This window comes from Dryobates pubescens, chromosome 18 (assembly GCF_014839835.1).
Source record: "Dryobates pubescens isolate bDryPub1 chromosome 18, bDryPub1.pri, whole genome shotgun sequence".
Classification (NCBI taxonomy): domain Eukaryota; kingdom Metazoa; phylum Chordata; class Aves; order Piciformes; family Picidae; genus Dryobates; species Dryobates pubescens.
In genome coordinates, this window is record NC_071629.1 from 20,831,666 (window position 1) to 20,857,728 (window position 26,063).

Genomic DNA, 26,063 nt, shown 5'->3' on the forward strand with positions numbered 1-26,063 from the left:
CAGGTCTGAAGAGGGGACGGGGGCGGGGGGTGCAGACAGCCCCGCAGTCCGCTCCGCCTCGCTGGGCAGGCGGATCCCAGCTCCTGGTTTTCCCGGGGGCTGCAGAGGCTTGTCCTGGCGCTGCGCGCTCCTGCTTGGCTGCCGCCCTCCCCGCCTCTCTCCCTCCCTCCTCCTCCTCCACCACCTCCACCCCATGTGCTTCCTGCCGGGCCAAGTTTCCAGAGCGCCGCCGCACGCCGGCCCAGCCGAGCCGTAGCAGCAGCGCGGGGTGCACGGTAACGGGCGCGGCTCCTGCGCGGCGGGGCAAGGCTCGGCGGAGGGCAGGCTCCGGCCTCGGGCCGCTCTCGCCCGGCCCCGACGGCGGCCCCTGCCCGCCCTGCACCATGCCGCGGCGGCGCGGCTGCTTGCCGCCCCTGCTCTGCACTTTAGCCGCCCTCAGCCTGCCGCTGCTGCTGGCCGCCGAGCCCCGCGCCAAAAGTTGCTCCGAAGTGCGGAGGCACTACGCCGCCAAGGGCTTCAGCCAGAGCGAAGCGCCCAGCTACGAGATCAGCGGTGAGTCGTGATCAGCGCCGCCGCCTTTGTGCGAGCTCGGCCCGGCCCCGCGAAGCGCGGGGTGTGCGCCCGGATTACCCCCGGCCCGGCTCTGTCCTTACAGCGGGGTATGGCCCGACCCGGCTCGGTTCGCCTGCCCCTCGCCGGAGCTTGGCATGGGGTGCCCGGCTCGGCTGGGTTCGCCTGCCCCTTTGCTGGAGCTGGACTCGGAGCTCCTGACCCGGCTTGGCTCGGTTCGCCTCCCCTTTGCTGGAGCTGGGAACGGAGCGCTTGGCTCAGCTCAGCTCGGTTCGCCTCCTCTTTGCTGGAGCTGGGCTGGGAGCGCTCGGCCCGGCTCGGTTTGCCTCCTCTACCCCAGAGCTGGGCTCGGGGCGCCCGGCTCGGCTCGGCTTGGATCGGTTCGCTTCGCTGGAGCTGGGCTCGGAGCGCCTGGCCCGACGCGGCTCGGTTTGCCTCCCCTCTCCCCCAAAGCTGTGCTCGGGGCATCCGGCCCTGCTCGGTTCGCCTTCCCTCTCAGCCAGAGCTTGGCTGTGGGTCCCCGGCCTGGCTCGGTTCGGTTCGCCTTCTCCGCCCCGCAGCTGGGCTCGGAGCGGCCGGCCCAGCTCCGTTCGCCGCCTCCGAGTTCGGCGCTTATCCCGCCGCGGTTTGCCAGGGCTCTCGGTAGGACCCGGTGCGGCTGCCCGGAGCCTGGCGCGCAGGGGGCTGCCCCCGGTGGCGGGGCGGCGGGCGGCACCGCGCCTGTTGCCGGCTCCGCTCCCCGGCCGTGTGCGCGGCGGCGGAGCGGGCGCTGCCTGCCCTTGGGCTGCCTTTCTCCCCGGCGGGGAGTGAGGCGGCGGCGGGCGGCCCCGTCCCGCCCTGGTGCCGCTTGGCTCGGCGGGCTGCCGGCGAAGGGACTGGGACATGGCTTTTATTTTTTTTTTTTGCTTCTTCTTCTTCTTCTTCTTCTTTATTTTGTCCCTTTTTTTGGCCTCTTTCGTTTATTTTTTCTTTCTTTCTTTTTTCCTTCTCCCCCCCACCCCCTCTCCACCTTCGTCCCGAGGTACTTGCGCATCCCGGGGACAGGAGTGCTCGCAGCCGGCAGCAGTAGGAAATGGTAGCTAATGTGCTCACACCCAAAACATTTTATTCTTTTTGTTTCATCCTTCATCTCCTTCCCAGGGCCGCTGCTTTTATTTCCCCTTCTGAATGACCTACTGGACCGCATTCTCCGCGGAACAAAGGAAGTGCCTTTTTAGCTGGAATCCTCGGAGACCACCAAGGACTCCAGCTCATGCACTGCAATTTCGCACTACTTTTCAACAATAACAAAAATGCATGACTGAATGGCTCAAAAATGTGGAGTGTTAGAGGCATTCATTTCGGTCTAGGACACTGTCACAACACAGACAGACCCCAAGTAAATACCTTTAGACGGCGAGGATAGAAGCTGGGGGTAATCTTTACCATTGGTGTGCCCTCCAGATATGCATACATTATCCTTTTCACTGACAAAACTAAAATGATTTCAGTCGGTTGTGCTTTTATATTGTCAGGCTAATGATATGCCTTTAGCCTCCATCTGTTTGAATCAAATTGCAGGCCCGTTTACTCCTCCAAGAAAATATTTTAATGAGAAACGTCTGACTGCTTGCAGTTAAAATACTCTCGCCCCTTTCACCCCCTCCCTGCTTCGTAAAACGGGCCCTAATAAATAGGCTGGAATTTGATTTGCGTCCAGCCCTCGTTGGTGTAGGATCAGGATGTGAAGCAGGCTTCCCAAGCACTGGGCAGGAGTCGCCTAGTCCTTAGTTTATCCCTCGTTTGCGATGGCTTTGGTGAGCTTTAGAGGCCGTCGGGAGTAGATCATCCTGACGGCCCTTCCATCCGAGGCGCTGAAGCTGCGGTCGGTTTGACCCCGGGCTTTTGAAATGCGGGGTCAGAGAAATGTGATGAGCAAGGTAAGATTATTGGTACAAAAGCAGGGCTTCCTGCACCGCCAGGCTGAAAACGTTGGCTGGCTTATGGGGCTTGGTCCAGGGCCGTGGGGTGTTTGGAAAGCAACAGGTCTTGCAAAGTTAGGTTTTGAGCGTCATCTTGCTCCACAGGGGTGTTTCAGAGAGGGTGGTAGAAGCCTTTAAAGGAGGTTTGCTGTGCGCAGCTTTGAAGTGTGGTGTACCTCAAGCGTGACTATGCTTAAATTTAAACCTCAGGTGGGGTGCTACACCTGCTGCAGTTTCACGTCCCCCTGTGGATTCCTGTGGTTTTGGGGGGTGGGTATGTGTGGTGTTCAGAGGCTCTGGGTCTCCCCTCTTGCCACTCAGCTGACGGATGCAGACAGGCAAGCCACTAACTGCTCATCCCACTGCTGCTTTCCAACTTTCTGAGCAGGTGGGGCTTCACCTGCCATTGTCTTTGTAGGCTCAGCACAGGGAACTGTGGGCTGGATGGGAAATGTCATCTGTGATAAGGCTGGAGGCCGAGCTCTGACACCAGGGTGAAAGGTCCCTGGCGTGTGTTGCGCCTGGGAAAATGAGTCACTTGCCAGAGCTTTGATTTCAGTTGGCGTTTCAGGTGATAGTGGCTGTGTTTTCCTTCAGGTGAGTGAGGGAGCTGGGGAGGCAGTTAGCTGGGAGCCTGGCTAATCGCTGAGAACGAGATAAATGAGTATGGGAAAGAGCTCTCTACTTGGACGAGGACCCCATTGGGGTGTTGGTGGAAACGGGTGATTTCCACCGGCTGGGCTGGAGAGGGTTCAACAGGTTGTGGTGCTGGCAGGATAATGTATGGAAACATGGTTGTTGCTGGCATGGACTCGAGTCTGGAGTCCACCACAGAGTTCTTTAGATTTTTGTGCTATTCTGGGGCAATATTTTCTTGCCCTTCCCTTAGAGAAGTGCGTCACGTCGTGGTGCGCAGACGGAAACTTTCTAGCACGTTCCCCCGGAAAGTGGCTGAAAAGCTGTGGCAGATTGGTTTCTGTGAGCGTAGTGATTTCTTTTCCTGGCAAAGCAGGGCTTGCTGGTCTTGCAGGATGTTGGCCTTGAGTTGCCAAAGTGAAGCAGCTGGGCAGCGTGGGCAGACGTGCCCCTACACCCAGCTGTATGCCAGCAGGTGAAACTCCTCACCGGACGGGCCGGGGAGTTGTTCCGGGGTTTAGCAGCATCTGCTGTGGACTTTGGCCGTGTTTATCTTTTCCTGGAGCAGCAGGTGTGTACAGCTGTTTGTCTGCTGTTGTTTTTTTCCTTTCCTTTCAAGAAAGGGCCCATTCCAGCAATCTCTTTATCTGTATCATTGCTGTGTCGGTCACATTAAAGGGCTCTGGCTTGTCTGTAATTACCTAGAAGTTCAAGTTAATATTTGTTTAGACTAGGTTTAGGATGCAATTAGAATATGCATAAATGGCAGGTTCTGTCTTGCTGAAGTGCACAGACATTTCTCAGAGAGGTGTGCAGCAGGTCAGCTCGTCACTTGCTTGGTAAGAGGTGTAAAATGTGTTATTTGCAGCGTGGAATGCATAAACTGTTTCCTTTTATGCTGGCTTGGTGTTAGAGGTATAAAGACAGACTTGCTGCTCCAGATCTGCAGAGTAGTGTTACCTAAGTCACGGCCCTCTGACACCTTGTATCCGAGTGATCTTCAGCAGCTTCTGCACCCGTAGCCCTGGGGTGGATACAGAGCTCATGGCAGTGGTGAGGTGCAGTCTAGCTGCTGTTGCTCCTCTAGAGCTAGAGAGGGGTAGACTCAGATTGGATGTTAGGAAGAAGTTCTTCCCAATGAGGGTGGTGAGACACTAGCACAGATTGCCCAGGGAGGTGTTGGAAGCCTCATCCCTGGAGGTATCACAGTCAGGGTTGGAAGGGACCACAAGGATCAGCTAGTTCCAACCCCCCTGCCATGGGCAGGGACACCCCACACTAGAGCAGGCTGCCCAGAGCCTCATCCAGCCGGGGCTTAAACACCTCCAGGGACGGGGCCTCAACCACCTCCCTGGACAACCCATTCCAGGGCTTCACCACTCTCATGGGGAAGAACTTCCTCCTCACCTCTAGCCTGAATCTCCCCACCTCCAGCTTCATTCCATAAAGGTTTTTAATGCGAGGCTGGATGTAGTTGTGAGCAACCTGCTGTAGTGTGAGGTGTCCCTGACCTTGACAGAGAGGTGGAAACTGGATGATCCTTGAGGTCCCTTCCAACCCTATCAATTCTGTGATTCTATGGCTGATGTGTGAAACTTGACTCTTGGTAATATATAGAGAGTATTTGGTGTGGGGAGAGTACCAGCCTCTAAAACTGCTTTTAAGGTTACTTGAAAAGTTTCCTAAGGAAAGGGCATGTCTCAAGAAGGTCTTGGTCCTACAGCCTGTAACTGCTCACTTTGTTCGGATGCTACCTGGAAAGCCTCTTACCTTACTGAACCCAGGTGTCTCTGGGTGATGGAGCAGAACTGCCTGGGAGTGATCATTGCTTACCCGGTCTGGTGAGGCTGCAGAATGAAATGCAAAGCCAGAGGTGGCATCCGGAGACCCACAGTAGGTGGCTGTGATTTCAAAACAAAGAAATCCCAACTGTTTCTTTCAGGAGGTTCCTTCTTGCCCTCAGGTGTTAAACGGATGGAAATTCCTGCCCTTTTCTTGCTAATTGGAAGAAATAGATGCTTCTTTTCCTGGACTGAAAAGGCAAAAAACCTCTTGGCTGTTGGTGGGAAGCCTTATCAGTTAACCTGCCAATGTCCTGCAGCGGTGCAATGCCTTCCCTCCCTTTCCCTGCTGCCTTGCTTTTGTGGTGGCATGGAGGCAGGCTCAGTGGGAGCTGCCCTGCTAGGCATGAGCACAGAGTGAGCCTGGAGCCCACCTCTGCAGGGAGCTGGGCACAAGCAGTAGTAGTGAAGATGCTGGATGGGCTCTTGGCCTCTGTTTAAACCCAGTTCATGTAATAGCTGCATTTACCTGTTAGGAGCAAGGGAGAGTGGCTCTCATCATGACAGAGGAAGTCACTTGGCTGTTAGCTTTTTGGACTCATGGGGTAATAGAATAGAATAGACCAGGTTGGAAGAGACCTTCAAGATCATCACGTCCAACACCATCTAATCAACTAAACCATGGCACCAAGCCCCCCCCATCAAGTCTCCTCCTAAACACCTCCAGTGATGGTGACTCCACCACCTCCTGGGGCAGCACATTCCAATGGCCAAGCTCTCTCTCTCTCTGAAGATTTTCTTCCTAACATTCAGTTTAAGCCTCCCCTGGCACAGCTTGAGACTGTGTCCTCTTGTTCTGGTGCAGGTTGCTTGGGAGAAGAGACCAACCCCCATCTGGCTACAACCTCCCTTCAGGAAGTTGTAGAGAGCAATGAGGTCTCCCCTGAGCCTCCTCTTCTCCAGGCTAAGCAACCCCAGCTCCCTCAGCCTCTCCTCACAGGGCTTGTGCTTTTGTCCAAGACCACTTTGGCAGAGGTGTCCTGCTGCTCGCTCCTCCCAGATGTGCCACCTTGGGTCAATCAGGAAGGCTGCTCTTCTGGTTTAATGATAAAAGGTCAGCAGACACTTCTTCAGTTTTTACAGGCTTCTCCATGCAGCCTCTTCCAGCTGAGAAACAAGTATCTGGATCTCATCCCGGATGTGCTCCTTGTGCCGTCTGGCACTGCTGAGCCTGTTTCAGTCAACTTGTGCTAGGCAGCTTCTGGGCTCACTGGGGTATGAGAAGAACTGAGTAATACCTGGTCTTACAAGTATCTAGAGGGTGGGTGTCAAGAAGGGGCCAGTCCCTTTCCAGTGATGTCCTGTGATGGGACAAGGGGCAATGGCTACAAACTGGAACAGATGAGGTTCCACCTCAACATGAGGAGAAACTTCTTTGGTGTGAGGGCACTGGAGCCCTGGAGCAGGCTGCCCAAAGAGGTTGTGGAGTCTTCTTCTCTGGACGCTTTCGAGACACTCCTGGACATGCCCTAGGTGGTCCTGCTTTGGGAGGATGATCTCCAGAGATCTCTTCCAACCCCTACCATTCTGTGACACAGATGGGTAGGTTCAGATTGGATGTTAGGAAGAAATTCTTCCCCATGAGAATGCTGAGACACTGGAATGGGCTGCCCGGGGAAGTGGTGGAAGCCTTATCCCTGGAGGTTTTAAAGACAAGCTGGATGTGGCTGTGAGCAACCTGCTGTAGTGTGAGGTGTCCCTGGCCATGGCAGGGGGGTTGGGACTAGATGATCCTTGAGGTCCTTTCCAACTCCGATTCTATGATTCCTCACCAGCCACCTGAAGGTGTGGAACGACCTGGCCACCAGCTGTAGCTCTTCCAAGTGCCTTCAGTCCAGTGAAGGCACAGGTCGGTGGCAAGCAGGGTGGTTTCTCCTGCACGGCATTCATCAGCGGAGCAATTGCCTGACCACCCGTGGGTGGGGAGGTGACCGTCGGAGAACGTCCTCTCGGCAAACGCCAAGCGCTGGCATGGAAAAGTAAACGAGAGACTCGCTTGAAGTATTTTTAGCTGCTTCTAATGTCATTTAGCAACTGGAAACAGCGGGAGGAGGGGGGGTGGGGGGAGAGCTGGCAGCCTGTCCCAAGTTGCCCGCAGGCCACCGGCGAGCAGCCTGGCATCCGGCGCTGGCGGCTACGTGGCTCGGCAAAGCGTTGGCGAAGAGCCGGCGGCGGCCCCCCCGGGCTTCGGCGGGGGTTCCGGCCACCCCTCTCCTGGGACTCTGCTTTCTCCCCGCGGATCTGCGGCGCGGGGTTTTGTTCGACAGCAGCAGCAGCAGCCGGCAGCGGCGCCGTGTCCTAGCAGCCGGCAGCGGTTTAGCAGCGCGGCGCTCGCAGAGGTCCGGGCTGAGTGGGAGTATCGTTTTCCTTGGCAGCCGCTTCATAGCAAGTTCTGTTGTGTCTTTCCCCCCCCTCCCCTCTTTTTTTTTTCTCCCTGCCAGAATAAGCAGTCATTGCATTCCGTGCAATTCATAGTCAAATTATTATCTATTGTTAAAATCGCCTTAATTATCAGATGTTTCCTTTAGGCGCCTGGCTGGTTTGTAAGGGGCTGAATAGCCGTGTGTACACAGCGCGCCCGGCCCGCGCCGCGCAATGTTTTCAGCGCCGTTTTTGTAGGTTCAGGGAGATTTTCTGGGGCTTTTCGTGTGTCAACAGGCTTTGGGTTCTCGCTGAAGCGGCGGCAGGGCGAGGCCGGCGCGGCAGCAAGGCTCTGGGTCTCACAGAATCGCCGAATGTTGGGGTCGGAAGGGACCTTGAAGATCATCCGGTTCCAGCCGCCCTGCTCTGGGCAGGGATGCCTCCCATGAGACCAGGTTGCTCAAGGTGTCATCCAGCCTAGACCTGAACGCCTCCTTCCCTCTTCCAGGGTCTCACCACCCTCACTGTAAATTGCTTCTCAATCTCCAGTCTCAATCTCCCATCCTCCAGCTCAAAGCCATTGCCTCTCATCCTATCACTTCAAGCCCGTGTCAAAAAGTCCCTCCCCAGCTCTCCTGTAGCCCCCTTCAGGTACTGGTCACCTCAGAGCCTTCTTTTCTCCAGGCTGAAAAGCCCCAACTCCCCCAGCCTGTCCCCAAAGGGGGGAGGTCTCTGCCTCTCCCTTCCACGGTGGTGTTTGATACCTGCAGAACTAAGGAAGTTCAGACTGAAGTGCTGCATGCAAGCAATATACCTATTGTAGATGCTTCTAATGGAAGAAGGTCCCAGACTAGCATCCTCTGTTTTGGAAGCATGATTGGCGCCTGCCCAGGTGGGCTGGGACCTCTGTGACAGAGGGGCCCAGGTTGAGGTAGTGATGTCCATGGTGTTAGCCTGTTGTGTGGTGTTAGCTGGTGGCTTGTGCAGACCCCTTCATCCTGGTTATGTGCAGTGAGTTGCTTGCCAGCCCTGGAAGCACCCTAGAGCCTGTGTGGATGGAAGACTGCCAGTGCTTCTCAAGAGGTGTTGAACATGTGGTTCTCACCTCCTGTCCCCTCCATGTGTACCTGTTTAAGGCCAGGGGTGCTGCCCATGGGACCTCTATGGACATGAGGCAAAAGAGAAGACTTAGAGGGGATTTAATAAATGTCTATAAATATCTGAGGGCTGGATGTCAGGAGGGAGGGGACAGGCTCTGCTCACTTGCTTCCTGTCATAGGACAAGGAGCAATGGATGTAAGCTGCAGCACAGGAGGTTCCACCTCAACAGGAGGAGGAACTTCTTCACTGTAAGGGTCACAGAGCACTGCAACAGGCTCCCCAGAGAGGTGGTGGAGTCTCCTCCTCTGGAAACTTTCAAGGCCTGTCTGGATGCATTCCTGTGTGACCTGTGCTGGATTCTCTGGTCCTGCTCTGGCAGTGGGGGTTGGACTTGATGATCTCTTTGGGTCCCTTCCATCCACTGACATTCTGTGAGCCTGTGATCCTGTGAGGGTATGGAGGTGCAGTCCCTCACACCTTCTCTCCTGCTCTCCTCCCTAAACTGCAGGTTTGGGCAGCGCCAACAAGGAGCATCAGGATTATCCCATCTGCTAAAATCCTTCACCTCCTCCCAGAAAAGGAGCAACCCTCCAGGACCTGATTCTTTGCTTTTGTTCTGCCTGCTTTTTCTTTTTCTTCTGGGGGAGGAAATTCTTGTTAGCCAAAGAGGTCAGGGTGTGCATCTCCTCGGGCTGCCAGCCTCGGTCTCCGGGGCAATAACCTCCTCGCATTCCTCGCATTCCTTCTGCTTTCTCTTTCTTTGGAGATTATGAAGATAACTTCCTTCTCTCATTGCTAAGCAATGTGAAGACCCTGCAAAACTGTTTCTTTTTATTTCTTTTCCCCCTTGCTACCTAAATTACTTTCTGTGCTCCAAGATATTCTCCCCCCCCCCCCACCCCCCATATCAAACTCCTCTGGTGCCCTGGAAGAAGCAATTTGTGCTGGACGCTGGGATTTGTGCATCTTGGGAAGAAAGCTGCTAATTGCATTATTTATTTATTTATTTATCAAGTTTCCAAGGTTTTTAATTCAAAAGGGGAATCATTGGGGTTTTTTTTAAGCCCATCTTCCCTGCTTCTCACTTTCAAAATGGTAGTGTTTCACAAAACTGTTTGGCCTTCATGGCAGAGATTTTGGGCTGTCCGTGGGTGGGTTGTTTTTTTTGCCCCTTTGCCCTGCAGAGGCTGTGGCTGAAGCACTGTGTTTGTTCTGGGTTGTTTTTCCTTTGTTTTCCTTCTTGTTTGCGTTTTCCTGGTGTGGGAAAGGTACTTGGATAAAAGCAGTGTGATGGGCAGAATGGAGCTGGTGAGGAGATGTCGGAGAGGCTTCAGATGTGTGGCAGGCCATCAGCAGGTTATTTGGCCCTGCAAGGGTGTTGCTCTCAATGGGTTTTCTTAGAATGGTGCTTTCTGTTTGCAAATGGCCATTGTAGGCTTCTCTTCCTCACTGGTTTGGGTTCATCTAACGTCCCTGTGGGGCCTGGAAGAGGGGTGAGGTGGGATGGGGAAGGGGTCGTGGTCCCCAAGGGCAGCGGTGTCTCGCCTTCCTGGCAAAGTCTGTTGTTTGTAAGGTTGGAGATGGTGCTTGAGAAGTGTGTGTGTGTACCTACTGATGGGATCAGCCTCTGTTAAAGGCTGCCCAGTGTTGATTGTAGTGTGAAATTAGGATTGTAGTGCCTCCTTCATAGAACCATGGAATGGTTTTGGTTGGAAAAGCACTTTAAGATCATCAAGTCCAACCATTCTCTCTCTACCAAGGCTGGTGCTAAGCTATGTCCTTCAGCACCACATCTCTGCCTCTTTGATACAACTCCAAGGATGGGGAGTCCACCACCTCCCTGGGCAGCCTGTTGTAGTCTTTGGGAAGCCTTTCAGTGAAGAGATTTCTTCTAAGATCCAATGTAACCCTCCCCTGGTACAACTTGAGGCCTCTTGTTCTATCACTTGTTACTAAGACCAACACCCACCAGGCTTCCAACTCCTTTCAGGTAGTTGTAGAGAGCAATGTAGGTCATCCTTCAGCCTCCTCTTCTCCAGACTGAAAAACCCCAGTTCATGGAATCAGAGAATGGTTTGAATTTGAAGAGACTTTAAAGACCATCTAGTTCCAACCTGCCTGCCATGGGCAGGGACCTCTTCCACTAGATCAGGTTGCTCAAGGCTGTGTCCAACCTAGCCTTGAACACCTCTAGGCTAGTTCCATTACTTGCTCCTCCCCAGCCCTGTTCTCCAAACACTTTCCCTGGCTTCTCTGGACACCCTCCAGCCCCTTAATGTCCTTCTTGGACTGAAGGCCCAATACTGAACCCAGTACTTGAAGTGTGAGAGGGCTGCTGCCGCTCGCCTTGTGCAGTTCCTGCCTGCTCTTTGCCCGTGTAAGACATTGCCTGATTCTTATATCCATTTTTTTTTCCTTTTTCCAAGAAATGCTTCTCTTTTTAATTTTTGTTCATCTTCTAAGCAAAGAAAGAGAGGGATCTGTTCACTTCCAGTCTTTTCTGCTCAGGATTTCTGTGACTTGAGGTAATTCAGCGTCCGGCGGACTGGGACGCGTGCGTTGGCGGAGGGACTTGGCTCCGTCTGGGGGGTAGGAAAGGTACAGGTCAGCAGAGAGGAGCTGCCCTGAGCAAAGGATTTTGAAGGAATCTCTCTCTCGCTCAGTGTTTCCAATTTGGAAGCTGAGGCTCGTCTGGGTTTTAAGCAAACTCAGATGGGAGCAAACAATGATGAAATGTTTCAAGTATGTTTCAGCATTTTTGCGGGCAGAGGGACCGTTCGCACACCGCCTGCCGCTTTGGGGGGAGGCAGCTGTGCCCCTTGCACATTGTCAGCGTTGTTGCTGCCTCTTTTTGTTTGTTTGGGGTGGGTTTCCCCCCCCCCCACTTTGTTTGCTGGGTTTTGGTGGTTGGGTTTTTTTTTTTCCCAATGCTCATAGGAAATTGGCTTTGCTAATTGAGTTTCTAGAGAACCACAACATCCAATAGCTGCTCCTTTCCTGGGGAGGGGGCAGGGAGAGTGTCACGCTTAGGTTAGTTGAAGTCAACATGTGCAGTCACTTTTAACCTCTTGTGGTTTTGTAGTCCTATTCTAGGAATTGCTGGTGATTGGAGTTGGAGTTAACAACTTCAACAGGAAACCCCAAAATGTCAGGGTGTCTGTTGGGGTTTGGTTTTTTCCCCCCTCTTTTGCAGGGAGCTCTGGCTGCTCGGGCACCTCGTGGCACAGCCTCTTGAGGGAACCCTTTCTGCAGTGGAAAATGGTAGTTAAAGCCTAAAGGCCTTTCCAGCCTCTTGACTTTCCTTTTGAAAGAAGCTGAACTAACCTTTGGGGAATTGTTTACCCACACTGACTTACAACATCCTCCTGCTTGGAAGTAGTGTGCTGGGTGCTTGGTGTCGGGTCACATCGCCCTACACTGCTGGTCCCCTGGCAAAGGCTCTGATGGAGGAGCAGCAGTGCCCCAGATCCCTCAATCTCTGGATGTTTCAGAGGCTTTAATAGAGGAGCAGCAGTGCCCTGTCCCCCAAATCCCTGAGGCTTGCAGAGGCTCTGAGAGAGAAGCAGCAGTGCCCCAGACCCCCAAATCCCTGAGGCTTGCAGAGGCTCTGAGAGAGAAGCAGCAGTGCCCCAGACCCCCAAATCCCTGAGGCTTGCAGAGGCTCTGAGAGAGGAGCAGCAGAGCCCCGGACCCCCAAATCCCTGAAGCTTGCAGAGGCTCTGAGAGAGAAGCAGCAGTGCCCCAGCCCCCCAGATCCCTGAGGCTTGCAGAGGCTCTGAGAGAGAAGCAGCAGTGCCCTGGACCCCCAAATCCCTGAGGCTTGCAGAGGCTCTGAGAGAGAAGCAGCAGTGCCCCGGACCCCCAAATCCCTGAGGCTTGCAGAGGCTCTGAGAGAGGAGCAGCAGTGCCCTGGCCCCCCAAATCCCTGAGTCTTGCAGAGGCTCTGAGAGAGGAGCAGCAGTGCCCTGGCCCCCCAAATCCCTGAGGCTTGCAGAGGCTCTGAGAGAGGAGCAGCAGTGCCCCAGACCCCAAATCCCTGAGGCTTGCAGAGGCTCTGAGAGAGGAGCAGCAGTGCCCCAGACCCCAAATCCCTGAGTCTTGCAGAGGCTCTGAGAGAGGAGCAGCAGTGCCCTGGCCCCCCAAATCCCTGAGTCTTGCAGAGGCTCTGAGAGAGGAGCAGCAGTGCCCTGGCCCCCCAAATCCCTGAGTCTTGCAGAGGCTCTGAGAGAGAAGCAGCAGTGCCCTGGCCCCCCAAATCCCTGGATATTTCAGAGGATCTACTGGAGGGGCAGCATTGCCCCAGACCCCCAAATCCCTGGGGTTTGGAGGATTTGCTGGCACTGAAGGGCCAGCTTTAAGACATTACGAGCTGGGACTTCAGTGTGGTAGCATTGACAGTTTGGTATAAAAAGCCCTGTATTGCAGGCTGTGATGACAGGGGGTGATAAATCACTCTTGGCTGGTGCTCCAGGTTCTAATAATGATGTTTTCAAAAGATTACATGGGGTTTAATACAAACTTTTTGGTCTCCCCCCCACCTTGTACTCTTCCTCTTCTTAAAGAGCAGAGCCTGTTTTGATTCAGCATTCTTGGAACCTGAAGGCAGAGGCAGGATTTTTACTGGGCTGACATGCAGGTTGTTGTTTGGTGTGTTTTTGGCTTTTCCTACAAACACAAGGATCTCATTTGAGTGTCTTGATAGGCAAGTGGCTGGCAGTGTCTTCTTTACAAGGGAGCTTGCTTGCTTGCTTGCTTGAGAGAGAAATGTTCACCCCCTCCCTCCCCCCTCCAGCAAGATTAAAGAGCAAGCAGCTTGGCCCAGCTGTAGTGAGTGCTATTAGGAAGAAATTTGTGATAGGGACAGACTTGCTGTGATAGCAATAAGGGAGGGAAAAATAACCTCCTGCACCCTCCCTGGCTTGCCCTGGCCCCTTCGCATGGGAGGAGGGCATTTGTGTGATCAAAGGCACTAGCATAGTTATAGGCCTGATGGAAAATCATTCCCTTGCCAGCTCCATGTGGGCACCTGGGCAGGCTTTACCTTTGCCCTGAGATGTGCAGGGTGGATTTCATTTATTTTATTGGCCCATCTGCTAACCTTTGGGCTGGCAGGTTTGGGGGAGCAGAGGGTGCCCAGGGGGAGCAGAGGGTGCCCAGTGGCACCAAAGCAGTGAGGCACTGGTGGCAGTGCCGGTGCAGAGGTACTGGGAGCAGAGCAAGCAGCTGGCAGAAACCTGGCATGCAGATCAGAGGTCAGAGTGGTGCCACTGGTTTGGGTTGAACTGGAGGGACACAAACAGGCTTCCTCCTGAGTTTTGGCTCAGTTTGGAGGCAGTGCTGAGGGTGCCACAGGATTGTAGGCTTCCCTTCTCAGTGGGGGCAAAAATGGCTTTGATAGTGTCTGCTAATGATTCGGGGCTGTTTACATGATAATTGTGGTGGGCTTTCATTAGCTCTGGTAATGAGATTGCTTTCTTCTCCTGCAATCACTGCTGGTTTGGGTTTACACACTGTGGTGCTTGCGCCAGGGCAGGGAGGCGGCGCCAGGGCTGTGAGCTTGGCCTGGCCTCCCGTCCCCGGCTCCAGGCGTGGGAGCTCACAGCTTGCTGTTGCCAAGGAGAGGAAGGGAAGGGGGCTTGCATCGCTGGGACAGCTTCTAGAAGACCACTGTGGCAGTTTCATGGAATTGTCAGGGTTGGAAGGGACCTCAAGGGACCTCATCCAGTCCCAACCCCCCTGCCATGGCCAGGGACACCTCACACTACAGCAGGTTGCTCACAGCCACATCCAGCCTGGCTGCAAACACCTCCAGGCAGGAAGCTTCCACCACCTCCCTGGGCAACCTGTGCCAGGCTCTCACCACCCTCATGGGGAACAACTTCTTCCTAACATCCAATCTGAATCTACCTACTTCTAGTTTTGCTTCCTCCCCCCCCGAGTCCTATCACTCCCTGACACCCTCAAAAGTCCCTCCCCAGCTTTCTTGGAGCCCCCTTCAGATACTGGAAGGCCACAAGAAGGTTTCCTGGGAGCCTTCTCTTCTCCAGGCTGAGCAGCTCCAACTCCCTCAGTCTGTCCTCACAGCAGAGCAGCTCCAGCCCTCTGCTCATCCTTGTGGCCCTTCTCTGGACACCTTCCAGTGCCTCCAGATCCTTCCTGGCACAGAGGCTCCAGAACTGGACACACTCTCAGCAGAGTGGAGCAGAGGGGCAGAATCCCCTCCCTGGCCCTGCTGGCTCTGCTTCTCTTGCTGCAGCCCAGGCTGTGCTTGGCTCTCTGGGCTGCAAGTGCTCCCTGCTGGCTCCTGTTGAGCTTCTCCTCCCCAGCACCCCCACGTCCTTTTCTCCAGGGCTGCTCTCAAGCCTGTCCCTGCCCAGCCTATATTGGTGCTTTGGTTTGCCCTGCCCCAGCTGCAGGACCTTGCACTTGGTCTTGTTGAACCTCATGAGGTTGTCATGGGCCCAGTTTGGATCATTGTGGCAGTGTGTAGCGCTGTGCCATCTTAGTGGAGTTGGGTTTAAATCCATTTTGGGTGGTTGCTTGGTACAGTGCTTGTCTTTGTACTGAAAGCTCTAGGATTTAGCTATTTGCAAGGAAGAGAATCCACTGACCTGCTTGCACCAGGAGGAGAGACAACCAGGTCCTTTAACCTTCAAGATCCACCGTATCAGAAGCACCAATCTGTGACGGTCGATGTCTGTCGTGGGTGGTGTTCGTGTATAGGAAGCTGCTGGAATAACTGCTGCAGCCTACCCTTGGTAGAGCTACTTGTTTGCTTCCCATGTTGTAACAACTGTGAAGGGTGGCATTGCTGTAGGACAGGCTGCCAGCACCTGCCCTCCCCAGCAGGAGAGAAAACTTCCCTGTGAGGGTGCTGCAGCCCTGGAGCAGGCTGCTCAGAGAGGTTGCAGAGTCTCCTTCTCTGGAGACTTTCAAGCTCCATCTGGATGTGTTTGTGTGTGAGCAGCCCTAGGTGCCCCTGCTTTGGCAGGATAGTTGGACTTGCTCTCTAGAGATCCCTTCCAACCCTTACCATTCTGTGATCCTGGCTTTGGAGCAACAGTGCCAAGGAAATGCCAAGCAGCTTGGGGAGTGGGGGGGATGGCACCCACTGCTGAGCTGCTCTTAAATTAATGATGGCACTGGGGCAGAGCACAATAGCATGGGTGCTACCTTTTGAAAAGGCAAGGCTGCCTTTGGCTTGCTTCTTTGTATTTTCCTTTTTAGCTTCACAGCAGGTGTGCTCTGGGTTCAGAGCAGCTCTCCTGTACTGCCAGGCAGGGCACAGTTGGCATAGCTGATCCTGGGGGCACAGCTGTGCTGCCCCAGAGCAAGATGAGCTCCCATGGGGTAGTGGGTGCTGCTGGGAGGCTGCGTGCCTGGCTTTGCAGGTGCCACTTCTGTGTCCCAAGGGATGCAGACCCTCTCCTCTTTGGCTGCTGGTGACTTTAGAAATGTGCCCCAAACGATTTGACTCCAGGGGCAGATCAAGGGCTCCACTCCCTTTGGGTTCTTCTCCTTTGGAAACCAAAGGTGGGGAAAGGTGGCAGCACTCTCAGCCAGAGGTCTTCTGCTAATTAACCTGAGTTAATCTGGGCTAGCTGGAGAGCTGTGGCTTGGTGTGTAGAGGAGGCTGGAAAGGCTGGGCCTCAGGGCTGGTTCTGCACAGTGAAAATCCAGCCTGCCAAAAGGACGTGGAGATCTTGGTCCAAAGGTCCTGTGTGGAGCAAAACTCCACATACCTCCAGCCCTCCACTTTATTAAAGGCTCCTTTATGCTGGTTTTTTTTTGCTAAGCCCTGCAAGAACAGCCAGCCTTTTCAGCAGCCTGAGAACCTCCCTTGCTGGGAAGGGGCAGCGTGGCTGGCACAGTGCTGCTCCAAACCAGCCCTGAAAACCTCCCTGACTGGGAAGGCTCCGGCATGGGGAGCAGTCTGGCTGGCACAGTGCTGCTCCAAACTGTCTCTGTAAAACCTCCCTTACTGGGAAGGCTCCAGCAGGCTGCTGCTCCAAAACCAGCCCTGAAAAGCCTCCCTTACTGGGAAGGCTCCGGCGTGGGGAGCATCCTGACTGGCACAGTGCTTGTCCAGACCAGCCCTGATGCAGCTTTAGAACCACTCTGCAAGGGGTTGAGGATGCTGGGTGAGGCTGGTGCTCCTGGCCAGCTTTTGCTGCCAGCCTTTGCCACAAGCAGGTCTGGGTCTGCCAGCTGCATAGGATGCATAGGATGCAGGGTGAGGCTGGTGCTCCTGGCCAGCTTTTGCTGCCAGCCTTTGCCACAAGCAGGTCTGGGTCTGCCAGCTGCATAGGATGCATAGGATACAGGGTGAGGCTGGTGCTCCTGGCCAGCTTTTGCTGCCAGCCTTTGCCACAAGCAGGTCTGGGTCTACCAGCTGCATAGGATGCATAGGATGCAGGGTGAGGCTGGTGCTCCTGGCCAGCTTTTTCTGCCAGCCTTGCCACAAGCAGGTCTGGGTCTACCAGCTGCATAGGATGCTGGGTGAGCCTGGTGCTCCTGGCCAGCTTTTGCTGCCAGCCTTGCCAAAAGCAGGGCTGAGTCTACCAGCTGCATAGGATGCAGGGTGAGCCTGGTGCTCCTGGCCAGCTTTTGCTGCCAGCCTTGCCAAAAGCAGGTCTGGGTCTACCAGCTGCATAGGATGCTGGATGAGCCTGGTGCTCCTGGCCAGCTTTTTCTGCCAGCCTTGCCAAAAGCAGGTCTAGGTCTACCAGCTGCATAGGATGCATAGGATGCTGGGTGAGGCTGGTGCTCTTGGGCATCTTTTACCAGTCTTGCCAAAACAGGTCTGGGTCTACCAGCTGCATAGGATGCTGGGTGAGCCTGGTGCTCCTGGCCAGCTTTTGCTTCCAGCCTTGCCAAAAGCAGGGCTGAGTCTACCAGCTGCATAGGATGCTGGATGAGCCTGGTGCTCCTGGCCAGCTTTTTCTGCCAGCCTTGCCAAAAGCAGGTCTGGGTCTGCCAGCTCCATAGGATGCTGCAAAATAGTTGTGGCTTGCAGGGGTTAATTTTTAGGTATTAAAATATGCAGAGAAGGTTAAAGGAGACTTCCTCCTCGTCAATGAATTACGGCTTTAAAATATTTGCATTCTTTCCTGAAAGATTTAGGAATAATTATATAGCACTCAGGGGCAAGGCACTGCCAGATAAACTTAACAAGTCTATAATTTGTACTGGGGGGGTTGGGGGCAGGGTTTCCTGTAAATGATAGCTTTGTTTAATTTTACAATCCTGCTTCCAAATGTTTGGCAGGTCCGAGTGGCCCGCTGCTAGGCTGGACCTGTGGAGCTAGAGGAGCAGTTGTTTGTTTGCCATCACAGGCAACAAAAAGCTGCTCCCATCAGCCTACAACTTGGCACCCATCCCCTTTCCAACTTCCAGACATCCTTCCTTCCTTCCCCCAGGCAGGGTTGGGAGATGGTGTAGGGGGTGAGCGGCTTCCCAGCTTCTCTCTACCGAGCCCCTAGGATCTTCTCCTGCTCTGCCTTTACTGTTTTGTGTTGGGTGGTGGGGGGGTTGTTGTTGTTGTTGTTGGTTTTATCCTGGGGTTGGGAAAGGAAGGCTGCAGTTGCAAGGCACAGACTTTATTTCCATTACTCAAAACTGGAGTCATGCATAGCTGCAGCCAAAGACACTTCAGCAGCTCTGGGGATAACAAGATAGCTGACAGACTGGAATGTGGATTTATCAGGGGTAAAAACTGGCAGAATTCCTGATTTCAGAGTCTTCCTTTTTTTTCCTCTTCATCTGCCCTTGGTGCTCCTGCTGCCTGAGCCCACCACCAGTTTTAACCCCTTGTGTTCTGCCAGCTGCATCCGGGCGTTAAGGGTTGCAGAGCACTGGAACAGGCTCCCCAGGGAGCTTGTGGAGTCTCCTTCTCTGGAGCCTTTCAAGGCCTGTCTGGATGCATTCCTGTGTGACCTGTGCTGCATTCTGTGGTCCTGCTCTGGCAGGGGGACTGGACTGGATGATCTCTTTGGGTCCTTTCCAACCCCTGACATCCTGTGAGCCTCTGATGTGTGCTGCTGGGGCTGCTGGAGAAGAGGAGGCTCAGAGGAGACCTTCTTGCTCTCTCCAACTCCCTGAAGGGAGGTTGTAGCCAGGTGGGGGTTTGGTCTCTTCTCCCAGGCAAGCAGCACCAGCACAAGAGGACACAGTCTCAAGCTGTGCCAGGGGAGGTTTAGGCTGGAGGTGAGGAGAAAGTTCTTCAGAGAGAGTTGTTTGCCATTGGAATGTGCTGCCCAGGGAGGTGGTGGAGTTCCCATCCCTGGAGGTGTTCAAGAGGGGATTGGATGTGGCACTTGGAGCCATGGTTTAGTTGTCAGGAAGTGTTGGATGACAGGTGGGACTTGATGATCTCTGAGGTCTTTTCCAACCTTATTGATTCTATGCTGTGTGTCTTCTGGGATCCAGTGGCTCAGTCCCACTCAGTTCCTAGGTGGTGTTTCTTCCACAAATGTTTTCAATATGCTTTTTGTTATTATTCTTTGATTTTAAAGGGTGGCTCCTGGTACCAGATGTGTGTCTTGAGTGACCACAGAATGGAAGTTTTACTGCTTGTTGCCTTTGGACTGGCAGTTTGGGGAACTACTGGGCAGCTTGCATAGGAGGACTGAGCCATGAAATCCCTTTCCCTGGGATTTGATCCATACTCATTTGGTTCAGAGAGAGCCTCTTTGTTGGCCTCAGTGGCATTTTTGGTCTGGAGCTACTTTTCCTGTGCCTTTGTTAGCAACAGAAGTATTTCCAGGACCTGTGGGAAAGAGGTTAGCTTCTGCTTCTTGGCTTTTCAGTAAAATTTATACAGATCTATATATGAAAGTAAATATTTTGAGATGTTAAGCTGGAGGGAAGGTATCCATCCAGAGAGACCTTAGCAGGCTGGAGAGGTGAGCCCAAGCCAGCCTCATGAAGTTCAGTGAGACCAAGTGTGAGGGCCTGCAGCTGGGTTGGGGCAATCCCAAGCACCAATATAGGCTGGGCAGGGACTGGCTTGAGAGCAGCCCTGGAGAAAAGGCCTTGGGGGTGCTGGGGATGAGAAGCTCAACAGGAGCCAGCAGTGAGCAATTGCAGCCCAGAGAGCCAACCACAGCCTGGGCTGCAGCAAGAGAAGCAGAGCCAGCAGGGCCAGGGAGGGGATTCTGCCCCTCTGCTCCACTCTGCTGAGACCACAGCTGGAGCTCTGGGGCCAGTTCTGGAGCCTCTGTGCCAGGAAGGATCTGGAGGTGCTGGAAGGTGTCCAGAGCAGGGCCACGAGGATGAGCAGAGGGCTGGAGCTGCTCTGCTGTGAGGACAGACTGAGGGAGTTGGGGTTGTGCAGTCTGGAGAAGGCTCCTAGGAGACCTTCTTGTGGCCTTGCAGGATCTGAAGGGGGCTCCACGAAAGCTGGGGAGGGACTTTTGAGGGTATCAGGGAGTGATAGGACTGGGAGGGATGGAGCAAAACTAGAAGTGGGTAGATTGAGATTGGATGTTAGGAAGAAGTTGTTCCCCATGAGGGTGGTGAGAGCCTGGCACAGGTTGCCCAAGGAAGTGGTGGCAGCCTCATGCTTGGAGGTGTTTGCAGCCAGGCTGGATGTGGCTGTGAGCAACCTGCTGTAGTGTGAGGTGTCCCTGGCCATGGCAGGGGGGTTGGGACTGGCTGATCCTTGAGGTCCCTTCCAACCCTGACAGTTCTATGATTCTTTTTGTGGGGAAGCAAGTTATGGCAAAAGCAGCACACTTGGAAAGCTAGAGAGCTGGAAGCGAAAAGCCTCCGCTCCAGGAGCCGGGTTCAGAGGACAAGCTGAGCTGGTTCAAGTTAAAATATAACCTTTCCCAATTCTTCTGTGAATTCTTCAGGGCAGCAAGACCTGCCCTGGTGCCAGCCCAGCACGGGAGCCCTGGGAGGGAGGGCAGTGACGTGGCTGTCTGCAGGGTGGGTGGATGTGGAGCTGGTGTGGTTGTACCTTGTGGTTGCGCGTCTGGGCCGGCAGGGAATGAAGGGAATTTCACTTTTTATTGGAAAAGGAAAGGGTTGCTCAAGGATTGCAAAACACTCTTGTTTTGGAAAAAATGTCACCCTGCAAAAATAGCAGGGGGGGGCTGTCTCCAAGGCTGTGACAGGCTTGAAAATGATCTTCTTTTCATTGGGGGCTTGGGTGATGCTTCGATACTTCAGTCCCACGGTACGTTAGAGGTTGGAAGGGACCTCCAGAGATCACTGAGTCCAACCCCCCACACCCAAGCAGCATCACCCAGGGTAGTCTGCACAGGAATGCATTCAGATGGGTTTGGAAAGTCTCCAGAGAAGGAGAGCAGCCTTGTTCCAGGGCTCCAGCACCCTCACTGTAAAGAAGTTTCTCCTCATGTTGAGGTGAACTCTTCTCTGTTCCAGCTTGAACCTGTTGTTCCTTGTCTTACTGCTGTGCACCACCCAAAAGAGCTTAGCCCCCTCCACTTGACCCCCACCCCTCAGCTATTGATAGACATTGATCAGATCCCCTCTCAGTCTTCTCCAGACTAAACAGTCCCAGGGCTCTCGGTGTCTCTTCACAGGGGAGATGCTCAAGTCCCTTAATCATCCTTGTGGCTCTCTGTTGGACTCTCTCCAGCAGGTCTCTGTCTCTCTTGAACTGGGGAGCCCCAAACTGGACACAGGATTGCAGCTGTGGTCTCACCAGGGCAGAGTAGAGGGGAAGAACCACTTCCCCAGCCCTGCTGGCCCAGGATGCATCCCTGGACACCATTGGCTCTCTTGGCCAGAAGGGCACATTACTGTCCCATGGAGACAGTAGTAGCTTGGGCTTTTGTCCCAGGATGTCCAGGCTGGGAGGCTGTGCTGCTTCCATCCATGCCTGTCCTTTTGGTGATGAAGGATGGGACACTGCTAGCTCCTGGATTCCTGCCCTCTCTCTGCTTTCTGCCCTGTCCCTGCATCGATCTGTGAGCCCCAGGCCTCTCGATTAGCACCAGCATGGCTTCCCCCTGCTTCCCCCTGCTTCCCCACAGGTGCTTCTCAGGGTGCTGCCTCTTGGCCTCTTTTACCCTGCTGACTCCTGCTGGAGTCACCGTTCCTGGAGCTGTTCAAGAAACCTGTGGCCATGGCGCTTCAGGAGGTGGTTTAGTGTGGGCTGTGGTGGCCTTGGGTTGCAGGTTGGACTCGCTGATCTTAGAGGGCTTTTCCCACCCAAACAACTCAGTGATTATAGACTCCCCAGGAGAGGTTCATCCCTGCAGTGGGAAGTGGCTCTGCTCACAGCCCAGTCGTCCACTGGAGACACTCAGCCCACGCAGGAATGCCACCCGGCTCTCAAACCTTGTCTCAGCCCTGCCAGCATGGCTCTGTGTCACCTGCAGGTCACTGAGTGAGTGCCTCCCTGCTTCCCACCTCTCCTCCAGGCTGTTTTTAGCCACTGGCCTTTTTATAGAGTGGTTGTGCCTAGGGAGGCAGCTGGGACAGCACAGCAGCAACAGCTGTGAGGAGGGGCTGGGAGCCCCTTGTCTGCTTGGGGAGGATTGTGCATCCCATCCTTCTCACAGCCCTCCCTTTCCCTGGGGGACACAGCTTGCCAGTGGCTGTTTGCCTTCCTGCCAGTGGATTTGGGATGGTACTGCCTGGGTGGTGGATGGCAAAGGTCTTGTTTGCACTCAGTCTCCCCCCCCCCCCCCCCCCCCCCCCCCAGGTTAATAAACCTCTTTGATGCCTGCCAGCAAAAACCTGGATGCAGTTGCTGGTCCCCTGGCATGCTAAGGTGCTCTCAGCTGGGCTTGTTGTTTTTTCACCCCTTTTGAAGCTGTTGTGCACAGCAGCTGGGCTTGTGCAGAAAGGGAATCACAAGTCAGGTCTCTGGGTGGGCAGCCCCTGTGCAGCTTGGGGCTGAGGTCTCCCAGCCTTGCCTTCCCCAAAGAAAATGTGAGCCTTTGCTGGTTAGAGGGAAAGGAACCTTCCTGGGTGGGTGTAGGGTCTGCTGCTGGCTGCAGGAAGGGAGGGTAGGGAAACCAAAAAGGTGGTTTCAAAGGATCAAGGAATGGTAGGGGTTGGAAGGGGCCTCTGGAGATCATCAAGTCCAACCCCCCTGCCGAAGCAGGGTCACCTAGGGCAGGTCACACAGGAACACATCCAGATAGGTCTTGAAAGTCTCCAGAGAAGGAGGCTCCACAGAGGCTGCCTCTGGGCAGCCTGCTCTGGGCCTCTGCCACCATCACATTAAAGAAGCTTTTCCTCATGTTGAGGTGGAATTTCCTGGGGGGGGGGAGGAATTTTCAACCCACCACATCATCTTAAAAAGGCTGAAGTTGCCTCCTGTCCACCCTGCAGGCGATTGTCCTCTGCAGCCGTGTCCTTTGCCTGGCGTCCCTCACGCGAGGATTTAGCTCAAAACTGGCGCAGAAGGTGGCTTGCAAGCTGTTGGAAAGCTGCTGAGATTCCTCTGTGGCAATGTGAGGGGGAGGAGGTGAAGGGGTGCCCGTGTGAGCCTGGCAGCAGATAAGGCTGGTGTGCACAGCTGGGGCAGATGGAGTGGCCTGGAGGAGGAGGAGGACTTGTTGATTTTTTTTTGTCGTGTCCTTATCTTAATCCTGCCTCCCTGCTCTCCCCACCCCCTTGCTCGCCTCCTCCAGGGGAGGTTGAAAGGCTCAGCCTGGCCTTTTCCACAAACACTGGCAGGCTGCTGGTCCCAGGGCTGGGGAATACATTGGGAGTCTGTTTCCAGCCGCGGCAGGATGGGATTTTGGCCGCGGGTCGCGTTCTGCTGGCTGAGCACAGTGCGCCGCTTGTGTGAGCCCAGCGGCTCCTGTAACAGATGCCTGGGCTGTTCAGGGAAGGCCTGGTGGGAGCAGCACCAAGGCCTTAAAAGCACATTTTCATTCCTGCAGGTAAAAACCTTGCTGGCAAACCCAGCTGTGGTCCTGGCTGGGAGTGGGGTTTGTCTAGGGGAAGAAAAAAGCTGCGGCGCTGGGAGGGGTAGTGGATGGTTCAGGCTGTCAGAGAGTCCTAGAATGCCTTGAATTGGAAGGGACCTTAAAGATCATCTGGTTTCAACCCCCCTGCCATGTGCAGGGATGCCTCCCACCAGCCCAGGTTGCTCAAGGCCTCATCCAGCCTGGTCTTAAGCACTTGCAGGGATGAGGCATCCAAACCCTCCCTGTGCAACCTGTTCCGGTGTCTCACTAAAGAATTTCTTCCTAACCTCCAGTCTCAATCTGCCCTTCTCCATAAAATGAAAAATCCTTGGGGAAGTGTCAGATTCCCAGTCCTGGAGTGCTTGGAAGGGAACCTGGCCTTGAACACCTCCAGGGAGGGGACATCCACAGCCTCCCTGGGCAACCTGTGCCAGTGTCTCGCCACCCTCAGTGTAAAGAATTTCTTCCTTGTCTCCAGTCTCAATCTCCCCTCTGCCAGCTCAAAGCCATAGTCCCTCATCCTGGCACTACAAATCCTTGTCAAAAGTCCCTCCCCAGCTTTCCTGCAGCCCCCTTCAGGTACTTGGAAGGCTCCTCTAATGTCTCCCTGGAACCTTCTCTTCCCCAGGCTGAACAGCCCCAGCTCTCTCAGCCTGTCCCATAGGAGAGGTGCTCCATGCCTCTTGGTGGCCTCCTAGGACCTGTCAGCTATGCTGGGGGCTGTGCTCCCATTCCAGTGCCACTGTTGCTCCAGGTGAGAAGGCAGTGACCCAGCCATGGGGTTGTGCCATGGTGGCATCTCCACAGGGGCACGCTGCCTGCTGTGCCCAGGGTAAGGCAGAGCTGGAGTGGGTGCCTCCCATCTCTCCAGGGCCTGGAAGGGGTTTGCTCCCCATTTCTTTTTCAGGGGGCTAACCCCAGTGCTGTGCTCCTTGCTGGAAGGAGTTTCTCTTGTCCCTCCCTGGCTCTTTGCTGTGCATGATGAGCCAATTTCAAAGGTCTTGGGAAAGTTGCACCTGGAGGCTGTTTTGTTGCTGGGCTTCCCCTGCCTCCTGTGGGGCTGCTGCTTTGCCTTCCTCCCTGCGATGCTTCAGGCTCTGCTGGTGTGGGTTTGCAGGTTTGTCTTGTTTACAGGAACACTTCTCAGAGTGGAGCTGACAGGCAGCTTTTCCTCCTGGGAGCAGGCACTGGTGTGTCATCTTTGTGTATGAAGCTGCCTTCCCCTGCTTACAAACAGGCACCTTGGGAGGGAGGTGTGGGGGACCTGTTTGGATTTCAATCTGATCCTCCTCCTCGGTTTTTCCCTGCTGAGCAGTGTGTGCTTTCCTGCCTCTTGCAACAGCAGGCTGCCCACAGAGGTGGTGGAGTCTCTCTCCATCTCTAGAGACTTTCAAGGCCCACCTGGATGTGTGATCTGCTTTAGGTGATCCTGCTCTGGGAGGGAGGGGGTTGGACTCGATGACCCTCAGAAGTCCCTTCCAACCCCTACCATTCTGTGATGAGCTCTTGAGCCATCAAAGTTGGAAAGTGATGTCAAGCTGTGGTGTCCTGCTGCAGACAGCAGTCTATGATGATGATGATTTAAATTTATTATTCCCCCTCCCCCCCCAAAACACAGATTGCTCATTGATTTTTTTCATGCAGCCTTGCTGTGCTGGCCTGTCAAGCTAGGACCTGATAGCCACAGAGAGCCCAGGGCAACAAAGCTGGTGAATGGTCTGGAGAACAGGGCTGATGAGGAGCATCTGAGGGAAGTAGGGGTGTTTAGCCTGGACAAGAGTCTGAGAGGAGACCTCCTTGTTCTCTACAGCTCCCTGAAAGGAGGTTGGAGTGAGGTGGGGTTGGTCTCTCTCCCCTCTCTCCCTCATATCAGGCGATCAGAGGAGAGGAAATGTCCTCAAGTTGGGCCAGGGGAGGGTTAGGTTGGATGTTAAAAGAAAATTCTTCACTGAGAGGATTCTCAGAGAGTGGAACAGGCTGCCCAGGGAAGTGGAGGAGTCTCCATCCCTGGAGACGTTCGAGAAATGTGTGGCCATGGCACTTTGGGACATGGTTTAGTGGCCATGGTGGGGTTGGGTTGATGGTTGACCTAATTGTGGCCTTCCAGTATCTGAAGGGGGCCTACAAGAAGGCTGGGGAGGGACTTCTCAGGATCCCAGGTGGTGATAGGACTAGGGGGAATGGAATGAAGCTGGAGGTGAGGAGGAAGTTCTTCCCCATGAGAGTGGTGAAGCCCTGGAATGGGTTGTCCAGGGAGGTGGTTGAGGCCCCCTCCCTGGAGGTGTTTAAGCCCAGGCTGGATGAGGCTCTGGGCAGCCTGCTCTAGTGTGGGGTGTCCCTGCCCATGGCAGGGGGGTTGGAACTAGCTGATCCTTGTGGTCCCTTCCAACCCTGACTGGTACTATGGTTGGACTCAATGATTTTAGAGGTCTCTTCTGAATGAAACAATTCAATGACTCTGTGTCCTGCTAGCTCTTGGTAGCTGGGAGGGGGGAAGCTCAGAAGCCATGGTCCTCCAGCTGTGGTGGAAGAGTTACTGCATGATCAATCCCTGCTGGCTCTCCCTCCCAGAGCCCTTCACCTGGGCTTCTTTCTCCAGCCCTGGTTTGCATCAGGCTGACACAGGCTAATTATTACTGAAACCCCTTTAATTGGTGCCTCTTTCTGCTCCAGCTGAAACTGGGGAATTGGTTCCA

At 54.5% G+C, this 26,063-nt stretch overlaps 1 protein-coding gene across 1 annotated transcript in view; it reads left to right on the forward strand.

Annotated features, from left to right (window-relative positions):
- Positions 1-214: 214 nt before the first annotated feature.
- GPC4 (glypican 4) overlaps positions 215-26,063 on the forward strand; it is a 125,253-nt gene continuing 99,404 nt past the window's right edge. The window contains exon 1 of the mRNA XM_054169527.1: positions 215-552. Within this exon, the coding sequence (XP_054025502.1) occupies positions 384-552 (169 nt within the window). The 5' untranslated portion in view covers positions 215-383. The remainder of the gene's footprint in view (positions 553-26,063) is intronic.